We start from the raw sequence: 21,720 nt of genomic DNA on the forward strand, positions 1-21,720 counted from the left end.
CTTACAGGCTGCTTGATGAATTCAGGCGCTCAGGGAAGTTCTCCCCCAAGAGCCCCCAGAGGGAGCGGGGGCCGCCTGGATCTGCGTGAGGCCGGTGGGGTTCCTGGGGGCGGAGGCAGGAGGTTGTTTGAGGAGGGGGAAGGCCTATCACAGGTGCACACTCAGACTGTTTGCGCAGCGTATTTGCGGCCGTCTGTGCAGCGTAGTCCCCATCTATCGCGTCTGTGTCGCGACGCGGGGCTCGTCCCCGCCCGCCCCCTCAGTTCCCCTGAGCGGGAACTACATCTCCCATGGCGGCGCGGGGCGGAGGGCGCCGCCGCCATGTTGGGCCGGGCGGCCCCGCCTGCGCAGGGCGGCGGTGGCGGCGGCGGCCATGGGAGCGGGGCGGGCGGCGCTGGCGCTGTGGGCGATGGCGGCCGCCCTGTGCCGGCTGGGACCCGCCTGGGCGGCAGGTGAGCGGCGTGAGGGGGCACCGGGCATGGGCGACGGGCGGGCGGCACCCCCGGGCCGAAAGGGATGCCTGACCCATTGCGCCTCCCCTCCAACCCCCCCCCCCCCGCGATCTCCCTTACTCTGGATCGAATCCTTTGGCTTTTCTTCCCTGCGTGTTTTAGATGCCAAGTGGAGAGCGATAACTGGCCAAATTAAGAGAGCTGTGGAAGCCTATGAGCCGTGTGTAAAGGAGAATTGCAGCTGCCACCAAAGGTGAGAGACCGGTTTGCTTTTGAGTGCGCAGGGCTCTGGACGTAGCGGACTAGCGAGGGAGTATTTGAGCTTTGAGACGTGTCTTCTGCAGCTTATGGAACCACCTGCAAGCCGGTCCTCGTTATCCTCTACAACTCAGCATACACTATGTTGGCATTTCATATACGACCACGCAATAAACCGTACATATTTGTCTTAACAACCCACTTCTGCCTTCTCCCACATGTTGCTAACAAATCTTTCTCATGGGGCTTTTCAAAAGTGGAAGAAATCGAGTGTGTGCAAAATGTTCTAAGTAGCTCGATTAGCAAAGGTTGTTACAGAGCACAGATTGATGTGCTGCGATGGTGTGCTGTACTTTTTAGCTCTTTCTATGGAGTTTAGGTCACTGCTTGTGATTATTGGAGGATACTTATCTACCTGACTCTTCGCATGACCAAAGTGTGATCCAAGAGGAGCTCGTTCAAGAACATGCAAACCCTGTTTGGTCATCACTGTCATATGGGCAGAGATTGTAGGACTGAGGGGTTTTGATAACTTTAAGCAGCATTTTTGTTTAAAGGAGGAAAGGGAATTTAAGAAAGAGCCACCTTATTCTTCTGCCTTTAGGATTAGGGTTTCAGAAGCCCAGATGCCCAACTTCAAGCCTCCTATTTAAAAGTATCAGATGCGCTCGCTGATTTTGGGGGTGAGATTGAGTGCTATCTTGGCTTTTAAAGTCAGATGAGTAATATTGAGCAACTGTTTGTACACTCTGTTTGGAGTTTTTGATCTTCATTGCTCTTGAAATATGGATGAAGGAAAGTCTCTTCTAGTCTTCCAGTCTCTCTAGTCCTCCAGTCTTTTCCCTAAGTTCCAATTCAGACACAGCCTAAAGACATCTCCTAATCTTTAAACATACACTCCACCCTCCCCTGCCCACCTTTGGGCAAAACACCTTCCCAAGTGGTTACAACCTCCAAATCTGCTTCAGAACATGATAGTCAATAGTAACATGAAGTTAGGATTACTGTGGGTCTTGCAACATAGTTTTCACTAAAGCAGTAATTCATTTAGGGCTTGTTCAGGAGCACTGCTAGTGATTGGTATTGCAGAGGAATCCAGGAAGATAATACAGCTCTGAGACACTTAAGAAACTCAACTCACTTTGATAGCTAATTTAATAGCTGATTTGGAGAGGTATGTAAATATGCAGCAGAATGCTGAAAACCAGTACTTTTACCCATGTAGCATATTTTACTTATGTCCAGTCTTCTGTCACTCAGTGGCCAAGGAAAGTCCAAACTTGTTCATTGCTACCTTTTGGTTGTGACTTTTAGGTTACATTGACTTGGATGTGCCATGACACTGCAACTCTCTTCCTGTTCTCAAGCTCATTCCATTTGCATCCCTGCCAGACTTCTCATGCTGTGGTCAGACCATGTGCACAATGGCAATTCCTGATGTGGTTTTGCTGTTCTTTACCCAATTATGGAGTAACTGAATTCTGGAGGTCGGAGGGGACCCCTTGAGATCATCAAGTCCAACCCCACTGCTCAGGCAGGGTTGCCAGGACTGTGCCCAGTCAGGTTTTGAATATCTCAGTATCAATATCTCAAAGAATCTCCACAGCCTCTCTGGGCAACCTGTACCAATATTTGACCACCTTCACAATGGGATCACCCTGACAGTGTTGTCTTAAACTGAAACATTGATGCATTGCCTACAGAAAAGCAGGGAGGATGTATCCATGGCTGTTACAATCTGACAGCGTTCATTACACGCTCCAAGCAGTTAGACCTGAGGACCTTTAGACCCAATTTATATAAATTGCATCCTCCAATTTATATAAATTGCATCCTCCTTCTGTGTTTTCTTACATTCATTAGGTTTTGTTTCCATCCTGTGTTGCTGGAGCTCACTGGTGATGTGCAGAAGCCACAGAATATATGCTGCATAGGGCTGTCCTCCTGGGCCAGCTTTCACTGCACCCTGTGTTACTGGGTGATGGTGTTTCTTGCAACTAGACTGTTACCTTCTTTTTTTGATGTCTACATAGCATGACATTGTTTGAGGAGTTTGGTCTTGGTGTGGTCTTATCATTTGTGGAAGGCCAGAGCGTGAGGTTTGCAGCTCAAAGGTGAAATGAGCTGAAGGCTTTTACTCAAAACTTGCCAGGGTATGTCAGGTCCTTCTGTGGGAGAGTAACTAGAGTTTACCTGTGCTGGGCTTTCTGTTCAGGCAAACAGCACATAAGTAGTCAAAGTGTGAAGCTTGGACCCTTGAGTATCTAAGGAACTTCCAAGTGACATAAATTAAATTCTGTTATGCCACATGTAGCAGAGCTCCAGGAAGCTACATGGAGCTTGTTCTAGCTAGAATTCTGTTCTGCATACCCCAATAATTTAATGCACAGCATCCTCCCTGTAGCACGTAATAATGGCTGATGGTTTTGTTTCAGTGTCTGGAAGCAGGACCTGGCTCCTTTTCGAGGTGGCATTTCTAAGGAGACAATGTCAGATGTGGTGAGCCGGAAGCTCGGGACGCACTACCAGATCATTAAAAACAAACTGTACCGTGAGCAGGACTGCATGTTCCCTGCAAGGTAAGAGCTGTGCAGAAGGTCTCATCTCCCTGGCTGGGGCAGAGGAGTCTTTCCAACTCTCCCAAGTTGACAGTCATTGAGCACAATGGTATTTCGGAGGTCTGAATTCCTCGTCAGAGCAGGGTCCTAGAAAATAACCTATAATGTAAATTAATATAAATAACATTAAATGTAGTGGTAGGAAAGTGTCACTGTTGCACTTCAGTGTACAAAGGGTTGGTTGGCTGTGGGATCAAGCTGCAGATCAGGCCAGGTGTAACAGGATGGGTTGCCTCATTGGTGTCCGTACTGCACTGGGACTTAGAGGCTGCTGTAGGCAGTTCCCAGCCTGCATCATGGAATGGCTTAGGCTCATCTTCTTTTCTGCTCCTGTGCAGAAAGGCCCTGCAAGAGACTGCAGGATTCTGCCACCTTCTTACAGTTCTTTGCCACGTGTCATTTCTCCACAGATGCAGTGGAGTTGAGCACTTCATCCTGGGGATCATCAACCACCTCCCTGACATGGAAATGGTGATCAATGTGCGAGACTACCCCCAGGCTCCCAAGTGGATGAAACCCATTATCCCAGTCTTCTCCTTCAGTAAGGTGCTCACACCTTTAAAAGCTGAGCATTTCTGAGACATGCATGTCCTCCTTTTTCTTGGGAATGTATTTTTGAAGGTGGTTCCCCACAGGTTTTCTGTGTGTGAAAATTGCTTGCTCTTTTTTGCCCTTTGTTTCCTTTTGCTTGTAGTTTTCTGGCAAACAAACTTGGCAGATCAATTCAATAGATCGGTGTTTCCCCTCACTAGCTCCTCTTCCAGGTCAGAAAGAGTACCTCTGCTGCACTGGAATGATGCACAGCTGGATGGGATTTGTACCAGCATTGCTGTCATTTGCTACAATACTTGTGTTAAAATCATAGCCATAGTTTATAAGCATTATTAAGGATTTTTGATCATGTCTGCTCTCATACAGGCAATCTCATTTAATGTGACTATTTTAGTCCTCTGCTTTGGTACCACAGATAAGTGTTTCTTACTTTCTTTTCTGTAATATTGCCATGTCCTGGGAACCCTTTTCGTTTATATTCCCCCAAGCCTCTTCTTCCTGTGCATGGACAAACCCTCCCATGGCCTTTGTCATGTGTACTAACCTCCTAACTACCTTGGCAGACTTAGACTCTCTACAGTGTCTCCAGGTGGCAGATAGATGGATAGTTGTGTAGGAAGTTTATTACTAGTGCAAGGAAGTTGCCTGTAGTCTGGTTTCATGGAAGGGTTTAGTCTTAAGTGCTGGTCTTCCCTCTGATAATATATGGGGATTTAAGCAACCAAAAAGGAGGAACTGAAATTCTTACATGACCTGGATATTTGTTACAGTGAACTGTTAAGTGATCTCTAGGAAGGCTGGAATGAAGTGTTGGAAACCTAAATGTCAAAAGTGTCTATAAGAGCCTTGATCTCTGAGGAGATGATGATGCCTCTTGACTTACCATCAGTAGGAAAACATTTGTAGCTACACAAAGTCTTTAGAAAGGTGAGTGGAGCTCAGGTGATTCTATAATCCCAGCAACACTCTGGTAACTGCAGAGCTCTCATGGCTGCTTGTGGAAGTGGAACAGGGAGAAAGCCAGCAGAGCTCCCAGAAGGAACCTTTGTTACTGGTGGGCTCAGTCAGCAAACCCAAGTAGATATTGCTCTCATTCTTGCATTATTCTGCTTTTTCTTAAGACATCTGAATACAATGATATCATGTATCCTGCCTGGACATTTTGGGAAGGAGGACCAGCTGTTTGGCCAATTTACCCAACAGGTTTAGGGCGCTGGGACCTCATGAGAGAGGACCTTAGAAGGTATGTTTTGGAAATGGTTACATGTGGGGGGATGTTTCACAGAAGACAAACTCGCAGTAAAAGCCACCTAGCACTGGGCAGCATCGAGCCAGTGTTGACATCTAAGACCACAGGTCTGTTGGCCTGTGATCTGCCCTGCTGCCTCACATTAACTACCTACAGCCTAACTGCTCTATGAGAATTCTCCATGGAAACCTTGGATGATGTAACTGGAAGCTATAATTAGCTGCTCTGTTTGCAACCCTTTAGTAAGGAATGCAGAGGACAAACTCTGCACATCCCTCATGCTGTCAGGGCCAGATTACTATCGGGTGTGGTGAGAGAGGGTTTGTCAATAAAGCAGCAGTTATCTTTTGCCTGCAGAAATCTCCCCTGACATACAGGAATATTTTCCTTTCTTTTCAACTACTTCTCTAGGAGTTGTGGGTTTTTCACTGCAGGGGTGATCCAGGATGCTTGTATAAGCTTCTGGAAGGCTAAAAGAAAGCCTGCTTTAGGTCTGCTTTTACTCGAGTGTTATTGTGCAGTCGAGAAACCTGGAATCATTCCCAAGAATCAAGAGTCACTACTGGGCTGAGAGTAAGACAGAAAACCTTTCTAACTAGGAGTCTTCCTTTTGGCAGGATCTTTGGCCATTAGCAGAGTTAGGGGCTGTTTCCCATGGAGAGTGACAAACTAAGGGTGCAACAGTGAGTGAACATAGAAACACAATAAGAAAAAACACTTCAATATAAATCACTTGCCATCAGAATGCAAGGATGAATAGGTCACTCTTCAAAGTCTCAAGATCTATTGGACTAATCATGTCTGAAGCTTTATGTGATGTAATATAATGGAGGTCCAAAGCATTTGCTCATCTTTGTGTTTTCAGTTGTGTTATAAGGAGGTGCAAAGCTTGACCTGTGCAGATAAATCAGTTTGGGGATCAGGACCTCCATGTCCCGCCAGGTGCAGCAGAAAAGTATGGCAGACAGTTCCCCTGAGGCAGGCAGGTGACTGCAGTGACAGAAATAAAACATGTGAACAGCTGTTTTGAAGGACTTGCTTAGGTTTAGAATGAAAGTGATTTGGAAAAACAATTAACTCCCGTGTTTTAAGTGTGACACACTAGGTGGGCTTTTTGTTTGTTGATCAGTAGTTTTGGTTTTTAATGGGAAATGACTGATTGGGAGCTCTCTAGTCATTTTTCACTATCTGTATTCAGTGAAACACAGTAAAATAAAGTGTAATAAAACACAGTACAAAAAGTGGATTAAAATCTTAGGTAAATTTTAATACCCTTCAGGGTTTGGTGAGGGGGGGTTGTGTGTAATTCATTGTTTTGACTGAAAGGTGTTCTGAAAAGTAGCCTATATCATGTTGCCTTAAACACAATATTCACAGGAAAACATGTTTCATTGGACCTGGCTGAGAGGTTTTTTTCTGCTATAATGAAGAAAGTGATTTCCATCAAAAATGAAGAATAGAAAAAGACCTCGTGCTGTGAAAGCTGATGAGAGTGCTCTTTCATGGTTATATTAAATCATTTATTGCCGTGTATAAAAAATGTTTTCAGATCTGCAGAGAAATGGCCCTGGAAGAAAAAAATCTCTAAAGGATATTTCCGAGGATCCAGGTGAGTGTATTTTCCTGCAACAGATGACTCTACCAATATAGGCTGTGACAGCTCTCTGTATGCAGAAATTTCTGTCTCCAAAACCTAATCCCTAATTAAGTGTAACTCAGACTGTGTTTTTCAAAAGTAAGGAGAGTGAGACATATTGTACAGCAGCATTACGCCATTAGCGATTCTCCATAAGAATTGCCATTTGCAACTAGTTTATTATAATCACCTAATATCGGGAACAGAAGTTGTGATGGATTTGCTACATTATTTCTTAATGAGTAAAACTATCACCCCAGGAACCCGCTTGTTTTGTTCTCTGAAGAGAACTGCAGGTGCTTGATACAAATTTAAAGACTTGATATTGATGTTCATGCTTCCTGCCGGTGTGAATACTTTGTTTGCTCTGCAAGTGCTGGACAGTGAATGAAAAGTTTTCTGGCCTTAAGTTACCTGACAGGTGGGGGATAAGAGTAGATTACTTTTGCCCTCCCTCCAGTGACAGTTTGAAGCAGTGTTAAACCCCATACTTTGTTTCTTCGCCATCCCCAACAGGGAAGGATTTGATACCTTGCCAGGTAGGCTCAGGAGATGATGAGGAGTGTGGCTCAGGGATGTCATAACCTTGTTCGTCAGTGGTGTTTTAAAGTCGTGTCAGAGGGGTCAGTGCTGAAGATGCTGAGCATCCCTTAGCTCTCTCTGGCTAAGTTAAAGCACTTGGCACCCATCAGATTAAAGCCTGAAGGAAGCAGCATCTCTGCTGCTTTGTCCTGGGAATTGTTTAAATAATACTATTAAATATTTAATAAGTGAAATAAAGAAATATATACCCGTAACTCATTCTCTTCTGCTGTTATACCCTTGGACAGAAATACACTGTACAGTAGGCACTTAATGATATTTTGGTGGCTCATGGGAAGGTCAGCCTCATAACGAAGCAGGGCCTTGAGCCCTGTAGTTTGTTAGCTGTGTTGAGTCATGTGGATTGGCAATTACTGATGGCATTTCTTTTTCAGAACGAGTCCTGAGAGAGATCCCCTCATCCTGCTGTCCCGAGAAAACCCTGAACTTGTTGACGCTGAATACACTAAAAACCAGGCTTGGAAATCTGAAAAGGTGTGTGGGTGTTGTCTGTCTTCTGAGTGTGAAGACCAGGAGGGGTCGCATTGCAAGATGGCTTTGATGATTCAGAAACATCTCGTTGGAGAGTTGTGGGTGATCCTCTAGAGCGGGGGAGGCTTGTAGTTCCCTTGATGGCTGCACCTCTCTGACAGATGAAAGGAAGGAGTCTCCAGAGCCTGGCAGGCCAAACACTTTTCTTCCTTCTACGCTTTTTGTTCAAGGAAACCAGCACACATAAGAAAATGAATCTCTGCCAATCCCCTCCTCTCCCACAACAACAAAATTGGCCAACTCATCCCCTTCTATCTCTGAGCTGCCTCTGTGGTGTCGTCAGTCTTCTTAAACCTTTTTCTGTCTTCTCCATTTCTTGATTCTGTTGTGGATAACTTTCTGATAACTGTTGCTGATAACTTTTTTAGTTTCATACTTAACCTACAGTCCAGCTCTCTCCAGACAGTCTTGGCTAATCCGGTTACACTTGGCTTCACACAGTCCATTGTCCCAAGCTGTTTTCCACTCTGTAGCTGCCAACAAAACATTATCATTTAATGTGTTTGTGCTGGCATTCGCATACAGGCAATGTGTAATTTACTGAACTTTTTTTTTTCTTGTTTGAAGGGCTGGGAATTCTTTATAATCCTTCTAAAAGCCCACCAGAGAAGGTTTTCTCAGAAGTGGGAATGGAGGGTTTTGACACATCACCTTTGTTTCTAACTGAGAAGGAAAACAAATGAAATCACCATTGGAAGCTTACTGATTTTTTTTTTTTAATTCTCTTTATTTCAAGGACACCTTAGGAAGACCTCCTGCAAAGGAAATTCCGCTGGTTGATCACTGCAAATACAAGTAAGAGTTTTTTGATTAGTCCAGCTCTTTAAGGGCTGTTGGGTTATTTCTTTCCTTGCATGGTGTAGGGTCTCATTTTATTTCAAGGTCTAATTCCAGCAACCAGCTCCATGCAGATACAAAAGCTTGTGAGCAGATACAAGATAGCTGAAAATTCATGAGCTTAGCATGGCCTCTTTCAGAGTCAACTTTCTTCCATCAGGTCAGGAGAAATAAAGTGTTTTGAGAAAGTAAAGGTCTAAGGTCAATAATAAACATATAGATATTTTTTTTCCTAGTTGAAAAGGCTTTCTATCAATTTTTCTTAATATACCTGTACCAAGTGATGTATTCAAAATTATTTTTCAGTGCTACAGTGACAGCATTACTGTCTTCAAAGACGTAAGGAACTATGGAATTATGTCTTTATATGCATACTGAGGCTAGTGCTGCCACTGCATGTATATAATAAGAGAGAGAACCTAAAATCTGATTGAGCAGATACAGTATTGATTCATACTTTGTATGGTGTTTGTGAGAATGTGGGTTTGATTTACAAAGGTTTTTATTCTTTAACTACTTTAGTGAGGGGTTTTTGGTGTAATATCCTTGCAGGTTTCTATGTAAAATATAAACCCTTAGTGTGTATGCACTTGTGTGACTGATGTTTTGCTTTTTCTTTTGCTAGTTGTGATTCTGCCAGCTAGAATCTGCTGATACAAGAGCTCAGTCACTTGGCTGGATCTGTGTTTTTGTGCAAATGTGATTGACTTGTCTCATTTTGTATTTCACTAGACCATTGCCCAGATTTCTCCCTTCTGTTACACATGCACTGCCCAACTCTGATGCTCCTCAGGCTGAGACATTCTCACACTCTTTTGTTGTAGACCAGAGTCTGGTAGGGTCAGCATGAACTTCTGTCTGCTTCCTTCAGTGTAGGTGCCATAGCAGGCTGGCTGAGAGCAGCACTCAGTGGCTTGGCCGAGTTCACAGGTTCCTGTCACAGGAGCTGTGTCTGGAATTGGGCAGAGGCATTTCCACCCTTCCAGACCACTGCTCTTGTTATATATCTACATGTATTTGTAGAGTTCCTAGTACTACAAGCTCCTTGTCACTGCCTTGAGCTCCTAGGTAATACAAAGGATGCAGAGTAATTTCAGATTTACTGCTTGTCATTTACTGCTGAACTGAGTTTAGCTGTAATTCCCATCTTGCCCAAAATATATATAATATATAATCTCCATCTCACCCAAAATAGCTTCATTAAAGGAAGAGCTCTCTTCCCCCAGCCCAAAATGTTTGACTTCAAAGATTAGTTATATGCACTGAGCAGTTTTACCCGTAGGAAAAACAGCTTTCTATATAATTGGAGAAATGTGGGTTTGAAAAAGAAAACAAGTAAGCAAACAAACATCCCTCTGAGATACAGTTTGCTGAGAGAAATACCTCTCTGCTACAGTCAAGCCCACTTTACTAACTTGGCAGAAAATACTGAAAACAAAATTGTGGATTCTTTATTATCTGCAAAGTCCATCTGTTGTCTGCTAGCCTATTTAACCTCCTAGGGTTGCATTCCCAAGTTAATATGGAACAATTACACTCAGATTAAAGCAGAATCTCAGAGGAAAAAATAACCTGAGATAGATGTGGCAAAGCAGAACAATGAACAGAAAAGCTCACTGCAAGGCAGGAGAGAATTGGGAAAAATTTCCTTGTGGTAACAGAGTCTCTGGAGCATAGAGTCATGGGATCAGCATCCACCTTGTGACCTTCTGTGCCTTGTTGGCAGCTCTCCATGAGGCCTCCTTCGGTTTGTTGCAGGCAGCTGCCTTTATCAGAGGTGAAGCCTCACTCCTTGATTTTCTCCCTCAGTTTTGACAGACAGCAGAAACTCATACAGCACATCCTTCATTTCAGCTCACCTTTCCCGTGAGGAGCTTCAAATAAATGCCTTCCCTTTGCTTCAGCAACCAGTGTGAGGGAGGCGCCCCAGCTGCTGCCTGTGAGGGAAAGTTCACTGCTACTCACAGACTGCTGTCTTTGTGTATTTCCTCACAAAATTCCAGGTGTAATCAGGTGTAATCTTTGCTTGTCTTTTTAAAGGTACCTGTTCAACTTCCGGGGAGTGGCGGCCAGTTTCCGCTTGAAACACCTTTTCTTGTGCGGTTCACTCGTCTTTCACGTTGGGGAAGAGTGGTTGGAGTTCTTCTATCCCCAGCTGAAGCCTTGGGTCCACTACATCCCGGTGCGACCAGACCTCTCTGACGTCAGGTGTGACACATCAGAGGGCATTTCCTGCCACAGGGAGGCGTTTGGGACGGTGGTTCTGTTTGTGGTACCCTAAGAAGTGCCTCCACCCCGAGGCGTCAGGCAGCCTGCTCTTGGAGGTCATGCTCTTATCTCTTCATCACTGCCCCCAGAGAATCCTTTGCTCATGTTACTTGGGGGGTGCAGTTTCACGGGAGTGTGTAAGTCTGTCACCCTCACTGAAATCAGCAGCCACGCAGGTGGGCCCTGCAGCAGAGGGGAGGGGGAAGAGGAACTTATCAGTGGACCAAAAATAAGTTAGCTCCCAGATTTCAGCATGCTGTCCAGAACTGATGTGGAACAGTTGAGCAGGGCGAGTCTCTTCTCTTCTCTGAGGTGAGCAGCACCCTCACTCAGTTGTAGAGTCTTAACCTCATCCTCTCCAACAGTTAAGCTACAGGACAATGTTCTCCACAGAGCCAGTTGTTTCATAGCTTTTTCTTTGTCTTCATTTTAGAGAGCTGTTGCAGTTTGTAAAGGAAAATGATGCTGTAGCACAAGAAATTTCAGAGAGGTAAGTTGTATGTCCTTCCTGGCTATCAGGCAGTCTTCTTCCAAAGCGTTTTCTTACGAGGCTTTTGAAGGGGTTGCCTATCAAAGACAACGTTAGTATTAGTAGGGTGCAGCATAACTGATCCTCTGCAATAACAGCAGGAGGGCTGGAGCACTTGTAACAAGCAGGTGGAACCAAAGAACAAAATTCCATGCTTAGGGTCTTTGGTTCAGATGTGACCCGTGTCAGGAATCTCACGGAAAGCTGTCAGAGGTTGGGAGCTTTTGCCTCAGTATGAGGTGAGCTGACTCCTTGGAGCTGTGTCTGCACTGTAAGCATTATCTACCCAGGCTGGCAGGGACTGGCTTCTGAAGCAGCATGAATCAGTGCTGCTCAGGCTGCATCTGATAAGTGAAATCTGATATTTATTATCCCAGACAACAAATACCATCTTGAGGATAACAAAAGCACTGCAACCGTCAGAGCTGTGAGCGAGAATGAAAATCATGGAATTAAAATAGACGGTACAGAGCAGTTCATGTTGTTTCTCATTTGAAACACAGAAGAGTGAAAGTTGATATACATCCAAACCGAAACCAATGACTCTTGTAGGAACTGGAAAACAGTCCTGACTGTGCCTTGTGTGTCTCTAGGGGACGCCAGTTCATCACAGAGCACTTGCAGATGGAGGACGTCTCCTGCTACTGGGAGCATCTGCTGTCTGAATATTCCCAGGCCTTGACTTACAAAGTGAAAAGGAGGAAGAACTACAGCCAGATCACTCCTGAATGGCTGAAAACAGAACTATAGAGACTTCTCTGTTTTTCTCTTCAGCTCAAACTGATTGCTGTGGAAATCTGAAGATCAGTTTTAACTTCTTTCTTGCCCTCTCAGACTTCTCTTTTACACTAGAACTACAGAGAAGAGCGGTAGGATGACTTTGACATTGCTCCCAGGCAGTGGGACCTGGTTATACTGTCACCATAAGCATGTTAAGTAGAATGTTGGGTTATGGCTTTTGGATGGGGTGGTCAGTCATGGCTGGAGGAGGGGTTGTTAGCATTTAGGACTTAGTTACTACCTGTCTTAGAATGAGCCTAAATCTCATTCAGTCGATGAGAAGCCTCGCGGCTCTTTTACTGCACTTTTTACCAAGTCCTCTGACAGAAGCAGGTACTGGGATTTGCAGGTAACCTTTTTGGATAGTTTAGAGCTTACGTGTATGTTGGGTTTTAGAGGTTGATGGTAAGGCTTTGCCATGCCATTGAAAGGACAAATGATCCTTGCAGAGTTAAACTACGTACCTTATAGGGGAGCAGCAGGTGATGGTGATGTGGCCCCAGCACTCAGGATGAGTAGCAGACAGTGACGTGGTTGGCAGCTGGGATAGGGATGGTTGGTCCTCTGACAGCTGAGCTGGGTGCCTGGAGGGCCCTGCAGAACTGAACCTCTGTTAATTAGCTCTCACCAGCTGGCTGGCCAGACATCCTGGGACCCTTAGGAACCCAGAGAAAGTACTGGGAGAGGTAGATTCAGTGCTTCTTTCTTCCAGAAGTTCAGAGTCTACTCTGATCCCCTTCTGTAATTTTTCTAGGCTTATATTGGGCTTTTTTTTTTAACTTTGGTTGTTTTTTGTTGTTTTTTTTTTTAGGTTTGTAACACATGTGCTCACTTCCATACTCATTTTTCTTCCCCACAGCTGTTCCACTGCTTTTCTCATCTCCTTCAGCCTGGTTGAGGGAATGTATTCAGTCACACAGTGGCAGCTACTCCTCACACTGCTCAGTTTGAGTTCGGTCACAGGTTGCTTGTGCTCCCTGTGTTTGTGCCCACAACAGGCTGCTCAGCCCAGAGGGAGTGAAATGCTCTGTGTGCCCTGAGGGGAGAGGCCTGGCAGGGAGCAGCATCTTCTCTGGCACTCAGACAGGAGAACACGGGCTCTGTGGGGTGGCAGGAGGGACACGGCCTCCCGGGGGAGCACCCTTGATTGTAAAGCGGCCTCAAGGCTGAGGGAGCAGCACGGTATAATGGAGAAGAGGGATAGCAACAGCTCAGTCTCCTCTGCAGTCAGGATCAGGGAGGAAGGAAAACACATGGAACAATAACACTGAGTGAACCTGTGCACATGTGCGCTCACAGCACTGCCAAGCCCTGGTACAGGGACATAACTTCCTGGACCTATTGGCCAAGTGCCTGTTGCTGCAGCAGCATCTTGGTTACAGGACCAATGCCTGGATTAACCCAGCCCGCTAAGAAAACAGATTGGGCCATTAAAATAGCCTGGTTTCTGAGGAAAAGAACTGTGAGAGTGGAAAGGGTTTTTCTGGTTTTCTATTTTTAGTCAACAGAGAGACAGCACTCGGGGAAACTGAAACAGCTCTGTATGATATTTTTAAACCATTTGTAATGAAGCGCGTTTTGGAATAAAACAAACGAAAACGAAGTTTTGTTGGATGCTCTGGAGAGCCCCTATCTGTACCCCCAGAGACAGTGAAGCGTGTCTCCGTCCTTCCTCTGTCACATTTAGGGCACCTCTGCCTCCAGCCTCGGCTTGCGGTGGCTGGAAACTTCCCCTTGGCCCCCCGCAGGTCCGAGCCGGGGACTTCTGCCAAACTAGCTCTGACCCTCGGCTGTACCTGCGGGGAAACCGGGACACACACACACACACACCCACACCGCGGGTTCTTCCAGAGGGGCGGCGTGGCTCTGTGCTGTTCCCAAACGGGAGGAGCCGAGCCCAGCCAGGCCGAGCCGAGCCAGGCCGAGCCCCGCCAGGCCGAACCCAGCCAGGCCGCCTCGGCCCGTGCCGTTCCCCGCCGGGGCGCAGGGGGCGCTGCCGCTGCCGCGGTGCCGCCGGTGCGGCCATGGCGGAGGGTCCGGGCGCTCAGCCCAGCTTCGGCCGCCCCGTCCCGCCGCCGCAGACCGGCTGGGAGCGGCTCCGCGAGCTCTGGCAGCGGGAGTGAGCGCCGGGATGGGGCGGGATGGGCTGGGCCGGGCCGGGCCGGGCCGGGCTGGGCCGGGGCCGCGGCGCTCCCGCCGTGCCTCCCGCCCCATCCCGGCCCTTCCCTTGCAGCGAGCTGCAGCGGTTCCCGGAGGAGACGGTGAACCTCTTCAAGGCGGCGTTCACGGCGGGCCTGGTGGGCTGGCTCTACGGCGGGCTGCCCGCCTTCGTCAGCGCCCGCAAGGCCTTCATCGAGCGCAGCCACGGGGAGCTGTTCCAGAACCGCGCCGATGCCGTGGTACGGCCCGGGGGAGCCGCGGGGGGAGCGCTGGGCATCGCCCGCCGCTCCAGGACCGCGGGGAGCCGCGGCCCTGGCGGGGGCCCGGGTGTGGAAGGTGCCCTTGGAGCACGCGGCTCGCCGTGACACCGGAGCCCGCTGGAGGCCGTGTGGCCTTGTGTTTGTAGGACGCGCGCGCGTGTGTGTGTGTGTGTGTGTGTGTGTGCCCGATTTTGGTACTTTGCGGCAAAAACAGCGAGGTGTTTGCTGTGTCTGAGTGTGTGCAGCCTGCCTGATCAGCTGCTGTAAGTTAGGTCTTCCCTGATACCCAAATTCTGCACAGTTAACTTAGAAGAAAGTGTCCTTAAGTTACAGAAAGAGTTGATAACAAAGTTTCCGGTTCTGTTAAATGGCTGATTAGTATGTCTTGAAGGGCCTTTTTGCTTCTTAATTTTAGTGTGCTGGCAAGAGACTTCACAGCCCTTTTGTCTTAATAATGGGAGTCATTTTAAGACCATTTAAAATTCTTTTGCAACAGCACAACAAAGAACATGTGTGACATTTTATAGGTGTGATGTATCTGGATTTTAAAAGTGTTGGTTACCTGGATCAAGAGGGAGAAAACCCCTTTAAAAATCTGCCTGATGTAAAATCTGATTTTTCATCACTCTCAATTAGAGTTTGCCCCTGACATAGCAGCCTGTAAAGTACCAGTGCCTGGCTTCCCTCTGCTGACTCTCTGCACCTGAGCTAAGCTCTAACACCCCAAGCACTGGAATTGAGAATTTATTTACTTTTGCGGTATTAACTGCGACATTTTTAATTTTCGTGAAGCTTCTGTTTATCACATCTTTAAAAAACCCTCTCATTTTCAAACTTTTAAGCGCCAGCATTAAACTGCAGAGCTCAGAGGGTCTGTTAACATTTAATGCAGGTGGTTGTTACTTACTTACTATTGTTTATTGGTGGTTATTAATTATTAATGCTTCCGAGCTCATTATAATGAACTAGTTTCTAGTTTTTTGTGTAACCTGTCCTCTCTCTGACCTTAGCAATCTGCACATCGTGCTGGCCTCCGCAGTTTCATCCGCTACGGCTGGCGCTGGAGCTGGAGAGTCGCGACTTTCGCCACAATATTCAAGTAAGTGTTTCCCGGTGGCAGTGGGAGGAGAGCTGGCTTTGTGCTCCTGCATCAGGAGGCAGCACTCACAGCTCTGGTGACTGGTTGAGGCTCCAAGTGTTGTGCTAACGTGAGTCTGATTGATCAGGCGTGAACATGAAGAGGGTTTAACCTTTTAGAATGATCCCAGAATTCAGATCTTCTCACGAACCAACCCAAACCCTAAAAGCCCTGTTCTTGCATCTAATCCATGATGTTGCTGGCTGGAATACTGTTCTTCCCTTCCCTGACAGCTTCTTTCTGCTTTTGTTTCACCTCTTTTTGTGTGTTTTTCTCTGGGAGAGTGTGATAGTGTGTTGGCAGTTTCTGGAAGAGCTTTCTATCCCACATTAATTTTTCCCCTTGTTGCTATGCCTTGTTACTTCTAGTTTGTATACACCAATGTTACTCACAATCTCTGTCATCACTCCTAGTTTGTGTGCACTAATGTTACTCACAATTCTTTGGTTTTGTCCTCAAACTCTTGCAGATGGTTGTCATGTTCTTAAGCAGTCGCTGAAGATCAGACCTACCAGTTCTATGTACCTTTTCAGGCCTTCAAATTTTCCCTGCACACACAAAACCCATGCAGAGAGAGTGTTCCACTTCCCTGATCTTCTCCCTTGGATGTTTCAGTGCATTTCTGATAACAGAGCATCAAATTAAGAATGCTCTTCCGAGTAGAGCCCTTTTAAACTAGAAATATCTCTTTCCCTGACGTTCCAAATGGTAAATTTGTGTGTGGTCCTAAGCTTGCTTTGTCTCCTTCTGCTTTTGAGACACCAGCAGTGTTGACTGTCGTTATTTGATATTTTTGTCTCCCTAATTTTTTTATTCCTTTCTGAATTTCTTCCTCGATCTTTTCTTTTTGTTCGGTACCTGGTTTTAGGTTTAGTTAGCCTACAGTTTGCCTTCTCTCCAGGAGCTTTTGGTTTCTGTGGATTTTCCTGGATTTCTTTGGATTTGACACGTAACCTCCACGTCCTCCACCAGGTGTCTCCCCTGCAGTCAGATCAGCCCCCTTTTCACCACCTCCCCTTTGGAAAAGGCTCTGAAAGGAGCTGCTCGACGTTATTTCTTTCTGTAGAGCCCCAGTTGAAGGTTTTTGTCCTGCAGTTGTGCAAATTTTAAGTTTCACAGTTAAAACCCAAGAAAATCAGGCAAAGTCTTACTGACACACGGGTCAGCTCCTGCGGGTAAAGGTCCTACACCAGGACTTTTGGAACAGTGAGGCTGTGGATGTCCCATCCCTGGAGGTGTTCAGGGCAAGGCCGAATGGAGCTCTGAGCATCCTGGTCTATTGGAAGGTGTCCCTGCCCATGGCAGGGGGATGGAACTAAATGATCTCTAAGGTCCCTTCCAACCCAAATCATTCTATGGTTCTGTACAATGGAAAAAAATCTTTGATTACAAAAAAAAAGAAATAATATCCCAGATCCAGGCTGGGAACTCTGGTATTCCCTGGCCTGTATTCCCACAGAAGTCACGGGTGCTTGTGGCTGGCGCGAGCGCACTCTGAACGGACGGGCAGCCAGGAGGTTGGAGGCAACCTGAGGGTTGGCTTAATGAAATCCAGCTTTGTTTCAGGCTGCATTTTACTGCCTCTCTTTTTCCATGTGCAGCTGCTGACTTCTTCTGTGCCTTTCCTTTGCAGCATGGTGAGCACTGGGCTGTCTGTGTACCGTGATAAAACCACCGTCAGTAATTTTGCTGCAGCAGGAGGTAAGAGAGCTGTAACCTTGTGTGCTTCCCTCCTTGTGAGCAAGGGTCTTAGCAGAAAGGAGTAAGCAGGTATCCACATTTCTTGGGTTTGAGTGGATCTCTGCCTTCTGTGCTCCTGGGTTTTGCTTCTTGTTCCACTGCCTTCCCATTGTTACTCCGCTCCATTGTTTACCTGCTGTGTGACTTCATTTGTAACAGAGATACTGATGCACTGCTGAGACTAATTTGTGGTTATTAGTTCATCTTCAGAATACTTGCTGGAGTATTTTGGGTGAAAAATGCTCGTGTGAGGTAAAGGCAACACTTGGTGCATAACGTGCTCTCATCACCACCTATTTATTAGGGAAAGCATTTTTTATTTCCACTCTTGATAGCAGTTCAGTGCCCTGTTTATGAGCTGCCCTTTTCATGCTAAGTTTTGCATGCCTGCTTTTGCCAACAGGGCTCTGGGTAAGTGATCTGCTTGTTCAGTTTTACAGGCTTTATTGCCTTTACAGTTGGATATTTATGTTCTACTAATCTTTTCTGCCTTACATGGCAGCTACTATTATTAGCTGCTGTTGAACAGAAAAAAGGGGGGAGGGATCATGCTCCAGCCTAGAGAGAGCTTAGTTTTACTTTCATAGATACTTCTTAGCATTTCTTGGGCAGACTTTCTGAAGCAGGAGGAGCTTTGTAAATGTTTCAGTGCGGAGCTCATGGTGACTGTGTGGTGAGGGTCCCTCCCAGTGGCCATGGCACTTGGTTTCTGCTCTGTTAAAAGGAGATGTCAGCTCATGGAGAAGAGAAATGCAGCAAAGCAGCTCCCTACGTGATGGCCGGGGAGGGGAGGCTTCTGGTTTCAGTGGGTTTGTTCTTTTTTTAGGCTTCACAGGAGCCCTTTTCAGAATGCACTTGGGCCTGCAGGGACTGGCAGGCGGCCTCGTGTTCGGAACAGCATTTGGGTGAGTTGTGGCTGCTGCTGCTGGGTGATGGAGACTTAAACCTGCTCTTTAAGAGTGTTTGTGGCTGCACATACCAAGCCTTGAATCATAGGTAGGGCTACTGAAGCTTCCCTTCCTCTCTTGCCTTGAGGGATTTTCTGTGTCTCCCTTGGGACCTCATGATGGTCACTTTTCTTCCAACCTTTAAACTGTTGGGTTTTTTTCTTCTTTGTTTCTTGATTTGTGTTTTGCTGCTTTCTCAGTAGTAAGAACTCAGTGCTCTCAGTAGAGCATCTCACTTGCTGTTATTTGTTTATTAGAGGAGACACTAACTGTTGTTAAATAGTTAACAGTAGTTGTGTGGATGGGTTACAGACATGTCTCATGTCCCCCTTCCTTGGCATGGTCACTGATGAGCCCAATGCTTGCATGCAGAACCACTGGATATCTGTTTTAAGGAACTCTGTAGTCTGTGGGTAAAGGCAGGAGTGCAAGATGTAGCTTCTGGGCTCCCTTCTCAGCTTCATCAGCAACTGCTCCTGTAGCAGCTCTGAATCCAGACAAGGGGAGTCAGATGTCATGATGACACCTTTTGAAGAGGACTTTACCCAGGGACTGCGAGGTAAAGAGTCTGTGTAAAAATAACTTTTTTACAAAATGTGCTCCACCAAAGCCAAAATAGGGAGCAGCAGCCCTTGGGAAACACCGAGGGAGAAGCTGCGTGGCTGGGCTGCACAACCCAAGGCTGTAAGGCGGCACTTCTTCGTGTACATCTTGCAGTCGTGAGTCTCCTAAAGCTCCCTGGGGCATGGAGGAGATCTATGGTTCTCTCTCAGGGGCTCTGTCCATCAGGACAATGATCTTTAACTGAGGAGAAGTCTGACTGTTCAAGCAGAGCTGGGATTTCTTCTCGAAGTGCCGATTTGTAAATATGCTCAGAAAGGAATCTGGGGACCCGCCTGAACAAGAGAATGAGGTTTATATGTGCTACTTGTCACTGTCAGGATGGTGTCAGCTGTGGCCGTGCCTGGAAGCAGCCTAGGGAGCTTTACCAATGAAAACACAAGTACCTCCAGAGCTGGATGGAAGGGTGTCACTGTCTGAATTATGGGTGCAGTGCTCTACAGGAGTTGTTTGGGCACCTTAAATTCTTCCACCCCTTTGCCCTGTCAATGAGTAAATTCAAAATATGTTATCACAGGGGCTCCAGTGAGTCACAGCTGAAGGGAGGCTGTGCTTGGTGGGTCACACTGGAATAGGAGTAGCTTAGTCTGTGGTGCAGTGTGAGTCTTGGGGAATGCAGTGCTCCCCTGATGTGATGTCTGGCTCCCCTGTGCTCCTTTTGTCGAAGCCAGTGAGTTGTTGCTGTTGTGTGTCTCCTGGGTGACTCGTGACTTCTCTGCTTCCTCCTGTAGGGTCCCTGCAGGAGCCCTGTTAATAGCATTGCATGGCTTGACTGGCGAGACCTTGCAGGAGAAGAGGACTCGCGAGCGCAGGGAGCTGTATGAGCAGAAGCTGGCAGAGTGGTAAGGAGCAGCTCCAAGGGTGGTTCAGACATTTAAAGGCTCCACAACGCTCCTCGGTTCTCCTGCTCTTGGTTGTCAGTGTGTTTCACATACCAGTCTGAGAACTTCTTTCCATCCCTGTTAAAGAGAGGAAAGAGGGATAGCTGGAGGCTTTGGAGGAAAAAAGACCATGACACTGGTTGTGTGACTTACTCACTGACAGTGTCAGTTCTAGAATAAACTTTTCAGGAGCTGGAATTCTGCAGTCATGCCTTTGTCAGGAGGATACAGGCATAAAATTGCTTTGCACTCTTTCTTCTCTCCTTAGGCAGTCCAGGCTCAATGTGACTGAAGTCTTGGGCCAAACGGAAAACAACGCCCAGGGAGGGCTGAAGATGGACTGAGCAAGAGACTTTAGGAGCTACTGAGTCTTCCCCAGATCTCTGTTGTAAGAAGGTACTGTAAGACCCCAGTCCCAAAGCCACAGCCTTAACTGGGATTATTACTTTTAAAAAATATACAAGACTCCAAAAGTTTCGCCCAATGAACTTTTGCAGAGTTAATACCTCGAGATAGTGTAAAGAGAAGAAGCCACACACTTTTCCTTGAGAGGTGCTTTTACTGATAGTTTAGGGGAGAAAGTAAGGGAACTTGGCAAGTGTTTAAGCCCTTTTAAACTTTTGCCAAGATCTTTATTTCCTCCCTTATTAAAAGGATCTCCTGAGAAAATGTGTGCTGCGTTCTCTCTTTAGGCTGTCTCAAGGTATTAAGAAGTGAAGATTCTGAAAAATTTGGTTAGGCAAGCTCTTTGGACTCCTGTATATTTTTTAAAAGTCATACTCCCAGTTAAGCTTGTGGCTTTGGGACTGAGGTCTTACAGATACAAAGCATTTTGATTCTGCTCATGAAAGTCTTCAGTCAAGGGATGGTGGAACTCTTCTGTGAACACACTCATATCCTGTGGAAAAGCCTTTTGCTGAGAACATTGCCCATGGATGCACATCACTGCATGGGAGCTCAGAAGGGCCAAGCCTGTTCCCCCTGAGAAGGTGGAAATGCGGCTTTGCTCACTGAGAAGTGTCATCTGGGTTTGGCAGGGAGTGAGGGCAGCTCCAGAGCCTCGTCTAAGGACCCATTTCACTGCTCAAAGTGTCCAAACCATCAGCAATGTAGAAATATTCAAGGTAAAGGGGCCTGTGAATAGTTTATGTGCTAAAGGTACCCCGATTCCAAAAGTTAACTGTGCTCTGGTGCAAGCTGTCTTCAGGCAGCACCTGAAGAACTTACTGACTGTGGTTTCTTCAGGCCTTGGTTCCTACAGTACTTGGGGTATTTTTCAGTCAATGTTGAGGAAGGGTGGAGGAGCTGGGAATGATATGGAAATGCCCTGAAAAAGGCAAGTTTTGGGTTCCTCAATATAAGTCTGAGCGGGCCACAGGAAAGATGACTTATTTCTGGTGGTGATGGTGGAAAACTTGGCACTGTGGACAGTTTTAACAATAAAAAGGCCTCTAATTTCATTTGAAAGTTGGAAATTGGGGGATGACCTTTTGGGGAAATGTGGTTCAAGACACTCAATAAAGCCATATAGCAGTGGTGATTGTGTCCATAAGCTCTTTATGTCAGTACAGTATGTACTTCATGTTAGTACAGAGAAGTATAGAGAAGCATCCTTGAGTGATATCCCGTGGGAAGAGCTCTAGCTGAGATCCCATCAGTG

At 46.5% G+C, this 21,720-nt stretch overlaps 2 protein-coding genes across 2 annotated transcripts; both read left to right on the plus strand.

Annotated features, from left to right (window-relative positions):
- Nucleotides 1-363: 363 nt before the first annotated feature.
- Nucleotides 364-13,916, plus strand: POGLUT1 (protein O-glucosyltransferase 1). Its single transcript, XM_051780276.1, has 11 exons — nucleotides 364-452; nucleotides 615-705; nucleotides 3,146-3,289; nucleotides 3,739-3,874; nucleotides 5,002-5,123; nucleotides 6,679-6,738; nucleotides 7,743-7,842; nucleotides 8,636-8,694; nucleotides 10,777-10,944; nucleotides 11,438-11,494; nucleotides 12,127-13,916. Exons 1-11 carry the CDS (start codon nucleotides 374-376, stop codon nucleotides 12,281-12,283), a joined length of 1,173 nt encoding a protein of 390 aa, XP_051636236.1. The 5' UTR covers nucleotides 364-373; the 3' UTR covers nucleotides 12,284-13,916.
- Nucleotides 13,917-14,293: 377 nt separating this feature from the next.
- TIMMDC1 (translocase of inner mitochondrial membrane domain containing 1) lies at nucleotides 14,294-21,598 on the plus strand. The gene is made up of 7 exons (XM_051780278.1): nucleotides 14,294-14,432; nucleotides 14,547-14,712; nucleotides 15,744-15,832; nucleotides 17,505-17,572; nucleotides 18,438-18,516; nucleotides 19,911-20,021; nucleotides 20,329-21,598. The coding sequence occupies exons 1-7, from the start codon at nucleotides 14,338-14,340 to the stop codon at nucleotides 20,402-20,404; spliced, it is 684 nt and encodes a 227-aa protein (XP_051636238.1). The 5' UTR covers nucleotides 14,294-14,337; the 3' UTR covers nucleotides 20,405-21,598.
- The last annotated feature ends 122 nt before the right edge of the window (nucleotides 21,599-21,720 follow it).

Source organism: Manacus candei, unplaced genomic scaffold (genome assembly GCF_025592945.1).
Source record: "Manacus candei isolate 608988 ecotype Guabito, Panama unplaced genomic scaffold, ASM2559294v1 h1tg000014l, whole genome shotgun sequence".
NCBI classification, from domain to species: Eukaryota; Metazoa; Chordata; class Aves; order Passeriformes; family Pipridae; genus Manacus; species Manacus candei.

What these genes read in the sequence shown, in the direction of transcription:
- POGLUT1 (XM_051780276.1), top strand. Translation starts at nt 374, where the DNA reads ATGGGAGCGGGGCGGGCGGCGCTGGCGCTGTGGGCGATGGCGGCCGCC. An exon ending in CAGTCTTCTCCTTCAGTAAG is followed by an intron (nt 3,875 to 5,001) that starts GTGCTCACACCT and finishes CTTTTTCTTAAG; the next exon opens with ACATCTGAATACAATGATAT. An exon ending in GGATATTTCCGAGGATCCAG is followed by an intron (nt 6,739 to 7,742) that starts GTGAGTGTATTT and finishes TTTCTTTTTCAG; the next exon opens with AACGAGTCCTGAGAGAGATC.
- TIMMDC1 (XM_051780278.1), top strand. Translation starts at nt 14,338, where the DNA reads ATGGCGGAGGGTCCGGGCGCTCAGCCCAGCTTCGGCCGCCCCGTCCCG. An exon ending in TAATTTTGCTGCAGCAGGAG is followed by an intron (nt 17,573 to 18,437) that starts GTAAGAGAGCTG and finishes TTCTTTTTTTAG; the next exon opens with GCTTCACAGGAGCCCTTTTC. An exon ending in GAGCAGAAGCTGGCAGAGTG is followed by an intron (nt 20,022 to 20,328) that starts GTAAGGAGCAGC and finishes TTCTCTCCTTAG; the next exon opens with GCAGTCCAGGCTCAATGTGA.